Here is a 5,437-nt window from a genome sequence, read left to right on the forward strand (position 1 = left end):
AAACAAGTACATTTGTGTAGTGATGGATTATTTCACCAAGTGGCCTGAGGCATATGCAATGCCAAATCAGGAAGCTACAACTGTAGCTTCGGCTATTAGTGACTTCTTCTTCAGATTTGGTATGCCATACTAACTGCTTTCAGATCAAGACCGTGAATTTGAATCAGTTGTATTCCATGAATGCTACAAGTTGTTTGGCATACGAAAGACCAGGACAACGCCACTTGATCTACAGTCGGATGGGATGGTAGAAAAGTACAATTAGACACTGGTACAGGAATTGGCAAAGTTTTGAATAGTCGTCAAGATGACTGGGATGTCTTACTCCCTCCACTGTTGATGACTTATAGAACAGCAGAGCATGAAGCCACTGGATACACTCTAGCAAAGTTGATGTTTGGTCGGGAACTTCGGTTGCTTGTGGACCTGATAACAAGACGCCCACCTTACGAAGAGTTGCCTGAGAATGTGTCAGAGTTTGTGAAAGTATAATCGGAAAGGATGGATGATATTCACCATCAAGTGAGTACAAACTTGAAAACGTCTGCTGATTCGATGAAGTTAACTTATGATAAGAGAGCTACTGAAGTCAGTTTTGTACCAGGAGACAAGGTATGGTTGTATAATCCCAGGAAGACCAAAGGGAAATCTCCTAGGTTGTCTTCTCCATGGGAAGGCCCATATGACATAGTGGATCGTCTCTCAGACTTGACTTTCCGAATAAAATATGGTTGGCGAGGAAAACCAAAGGTGGGTGCATGCCAACAGGCTTTGGTGTTATCATGGTCCAGGACATTTCAGTTGGAACGAAATGAACCACAGAACAAATGACGCTACTGAAGACGTGTCACCTGAAAAAGCCACTGATGAAGAAGGAACTTTGCCTGGTTTTCAGAAGGAAAACAGTGAAGTCGTTAATGAAGTTAGTACCACTTATGTGTTTGTTTGTTTCTGAATTTCGCTCAAAGCTACACGAGGGCTATCAGCACTAGCCGTCCCTAATTTAGCAGTGTAAGACTAGAGGAAAGGCAGCTAGTACTCACCACCCACCGTCAACTATTGGGCTACTCTTTTATCAACGAATAGTGGGATTGACCATCACATAATTACACCCCCACGGCTGAAATGGCGAGCATGTTTGGTGTGACGGGGATTCGAACCCGCGACCCTCAGATTGCGAGTCAAGCGCACTAACCACCTGGCCATGCCAGGCCTCACTGATGTGACTGCTACCTATAATGAGACATTTCCTGATGGAGCAGATGAATCCCACATAAAGTAGAAGCCAATGAGACGGAAACATTACAAAAGAAGAAACGTCCTGTAAAATTAAGAGACTTTGTTGTATTTTCATTTTGTGTTTGTAAATTCTGTACATTTAATTAAGTTTTTGTTAATTATCTATTGGTTTAATGTAAGTGGCTATTGTTCGGGATGAACAATACCAAGGAAGGGGCAGTGATATGACAGCAGAAGTCGCGTGACGCTGGAGTTTCTCGAAGGATCATGAATTTTCCCGGCAACTCTAGTCTGATCGAGATGCCCTCATTCTAATATATAAGCCGGACAAAGAAAGCCAGAGATAGATAGATAATCGAGTCACGGTAAGTTGATTCTGTTTCTGTGTTTTGCAGTCGCATAGAGCGAAGTTATCGAGCTTGTGAATCACTGTGATTATAGCGTATGTTTATAAAAGTCGTTAAGTTTAATATGACGAGGAACGTGTTGACTGTGGAGATTCTGTGTATTACAAAGTTTATATCGAGAAAGAATAAACTGGTTTCATCAAGAAAGGACTTGTATCGCTGCAGTTCCTCGGAAAGAATTTATACCGGAAACAAACAAACAAAAGCAGATACGGAACAATATCTTCAAAAGTGTCATATATATTAGAAATTTTGTTTCTTAACCACTTTTAACCACATCTGTTTAAGTTGGATGTGACTGATAATCATTCATTTTATAAATACCAAGAGATTAGGTAATAATTATAAAGTATATTCATTGTAATCAATTTTATGATTTCTTTGTTTTTGAATGAGAAGTTAAATAAACGTAAAAGTAAAAATCTTGGGAATACTGAGAAAAATTCTTATCAGATCATTCAGCATTTCTGAATAATAATTGATTTTTATAGATGATAGCAGACACCATATACTATTGTATAGTTGGCTTCATCGGGTTCTACATCAGATTTCTTCTAGAACTGATGAATCGTCGATCTTTCTTGGACAGACGGGAAGTGACTGAATCCAGATACTTACTGGAGAATGTTAAAAAGCAAGAAGTAAGTCCTATTAAGTTCTTATTAATCTTTTCCAACCACTAATTGACTATTAGTTTCACATCGTTTTATCCATTACTAGCCTACATTATCTGCTCTGATCAAGTGGAACTGAAAACATATCACTCAGATAGAAAACACCTACATAGCATTAAACTATTGTTCATGGCAACTCTTAAGTTTATTTACAGTGCAAAATTGGATTTTATTTTTATACTAGTTGGCGTATGTGTTCAACGCGCGGAAAGTCATAGGGGTTTCGGAGGTAAAATTGGAGGTCAGATTGAAACTCCGGCTCCTCTATGTCACTCCCCTGTACAAGCGAACATGCACACACACACACACAGACTTTGGTGAAATAGTTTAGATACAAACAAGATATTTAATTGTGTATAAAACATCTGGTTTTATTTTCACACAGTTTCAACTGCTCCATACTTCTTTATGGTAATATTGTTTAATGTCTGTCCAGAAAGTTAGCAGAAACTTATCGAACGATGTTTGATCGAAACATTTACTATATATATATATATCTCCGTAAACAAGTAACGTTTACTTGGATATATATTGTCACATTGTAACAATTTCTGTATAGCTTAACATCAATAGATGAAGCATGTTGACTTATATAAATTTGTATACTTTTATATATGATATAACATGCTCTAACTGTAACGTTTATATATGATATAACATGCTCTAACTGTAACGCATGTTATATCATATATAAACTTCTAACTGTAACGTTTATATATGATATAACATGCTCTAACTGTAACGTTTATATATGATATAACATGCTCTAACCGTAACGTTTATATATGATATAACATGCTCTAACTGTAACGTTTATATATGATATAACATGCTCTAACTATAACGTTTATATATGATATAACATGCTCTAACTGTAAAGTTTATATATGATATAACATGCTCTAACTGTAATGTTTATATATGATATAACATGCTCTAAATGTAACGTTTATTATATGACATAACATGCTCTAACTATAACGTTTATATATGATATAACATGCTCTAAATGTAACGTTTATATATGACATAACATGCTCTAACTATAACGTTTATATATGATATAACATGCTCTAAATGTAACGTTTATATATGATATAACATGCTCTAATATATATGATGTTTTCAGGAGATGTTGCTCTACAGTATTCTTCCGAAAGACATTGCATCCGAAATAACCGAATCTGTTCTTAATGTGCTTTACGAGATGGATAAAAAGCCAAACCTGGAAAAGAAATACGTCAGTCAAACATTCAACCAATTGCATGTGAAGCAACATCGAAATGTGACGTAAGTTAGCGATTTTCATACACACACACACATTGACAAGTAGCGTAATTTAGTCTGAGATTCTTACATATTACTAACAGTTTCTGATTAAAGCAAGCTACTTACATCTATTCGGAATTCAAAAAAATTGAAGCTGTTAAGACAGGACTTGGAAAACGGAAGTTGCCTGCCACTAAGAGAGGGGTGACATCATATAATTACGTCATCAGCATTATTCATTAACATATTTTTGTGTGGCGAAAGTTATCTGGCACCAGAGAGCGAGTTGATTGGAGAGAGGTTACATCATATGATTCCCTCATCAACACTATACTTTTTCATTTCTACGTGCTAATATTTGAACAAGACATGTATTTTCCAGCAAATAAATTCAAAATAATAGATTATAATTATATTCTATAATGAGTAAAGGATTCAAACATATCGCATATTTTATATTTTCAAATCGATTATACCTCCATTCATATAAAACCACAATATGTTTGAAGCAGATGTTATTAATATATATTAGTTATATCACAGACTTAATGAGACTGACACAGATATTCACAACATGTGCCTTATAAAGGCGGGTGGTGTTTCTATAGACCGACAATGTTACTATACTTCTGAAGGATTGCATACAGATTTTATCGTGTCTAAATTTATGTATGCAGCTTTCATTTATATATTTAATTGTATTACATATGTTTTACAAAAGTGGATACGTTTTCGTAGGCGGATTGTGTTATTAACACATTTAATGTACAGTAGTATCTATAATATTCAAAGGGCGTGTCTGTGTGTGTGATCGCCATAGCTCCAAGAGGAAAGAACCTAGAGACCTGAAATTTTGCACCTATACTAAGTGGACCTCTGAGGGTGTGCACCTGGGTATTATTACTTATATTATCCACGTGAGTGCGCGCATGCACGTGCGCATCTTTTTAATGAGGCAAGCTAGCGAAAAACTACATAGAAAAGAAGTGGTTCCTTATATTACAAATAGAAATCACAAACAGACATACACGCTCTTTTATTATTATAGAGTAGGGTATAACCGTCAAAAATGACAAGGCAAGTACTAACATTCCATAGTATACCCTATAGTTAGATTAACAACTTCTAATATACAGGGATCCCTGGATTAATGCGCATTCGATTAATGCGTTTTCGTTTAGTGCGCTTACATTTTTTTTATAACCAATATTCGATTAGTGCGTGCATAATACTCGATTAGTGCGGTAACACACGTTTCATTTTAACCATAGTAATTGAAAAATAACTTTTAGGCACCGAAATTAAATTAAAAAAAAATAATTAAAAATAGAAAATGGGTAACTATTTTACTTGTCAAGTTATTACTAGAGTTTCCACCCCGTCACGCCAGGGTATATTAGCGATATGTTGCATTTCCTATAAACAACGACGATCATCATGATGAGGACGATGGTTTTTATGAATTATTGTTATGAAAAAAAATATTTGTTCAGTAAAATAGTAAAAATTTGCCCCGGGATATTTCAAGTATTTTACCCCGGGGCAAGGGGTGAAAAAAAGATTTGAAATATAAGTCAGTGAAAAAGGGTAAAACCTTTGCTAGGGCTGGTGAAAGGAATTTGGAAAATGAAAGAGAAACATTTTGAGAGAAGAAAGATCTGAAGAAATAGTTGGCTACGAGTTTAATCACTTTTTTTAATTTTCTTTAATCGCTCTAATTCACATAGATTTGAGCTCACTAAAGTACTTTTTTTATTATAATGCTTTAAACTTAATAAAAATGACGTCATATAGAGGTATTTTGAAAGTGACGTATGAGTATTCGATTAGACTTAAATTCTGTAACAT

At 35.1% G+C, this 5,437-nt stretch overlaps 1 protein-coding gene across 1 annotated transcript in view; it reads left to right on the forward strand.

Annotated features, from left to right (window-relative positions):
• LOC111089879 (adenylate cyclase type 3-like) overlaps positions 1–3,610 on the forward strand; it is a gene marked incomplete at both ends in the record, with an annotated part of 29,324 nt that extends 25,714 nt beyond the window's left edge. The window contains 2 exons of the mRNA XM_022403127.1: positions 2,138–2,287; positions 3,450–3,610. Coding sequence (XP_022258835.1) covers positions 2,138–2,287; positions 3,450–3,610 — 311 coding nt within the window. The remainder of the gene's footprint in view (positions 1–2,137; positions 2,288–3,449) is intronic.
• Positions 3,611–5,437: the final 1,827 nt, after the last annotated feature.

The sequence above is a fragment of the Limulus polyphemus genome, unplaced genomic scaffold (genome assembly GCF_000517525.1).
Source record: "Limulus polyphemus unplaced genomic scaffold, Limulus_polyphemus-2.1.2 Scaffold7729, whole genome shotgun sequence".
Taxonomy (NCBI): Eukaryota; Metazoa; Arthropoda; class Merostomata; order Xiphosura; family Limulidae; genus Limulus; species Limulus polyphemus.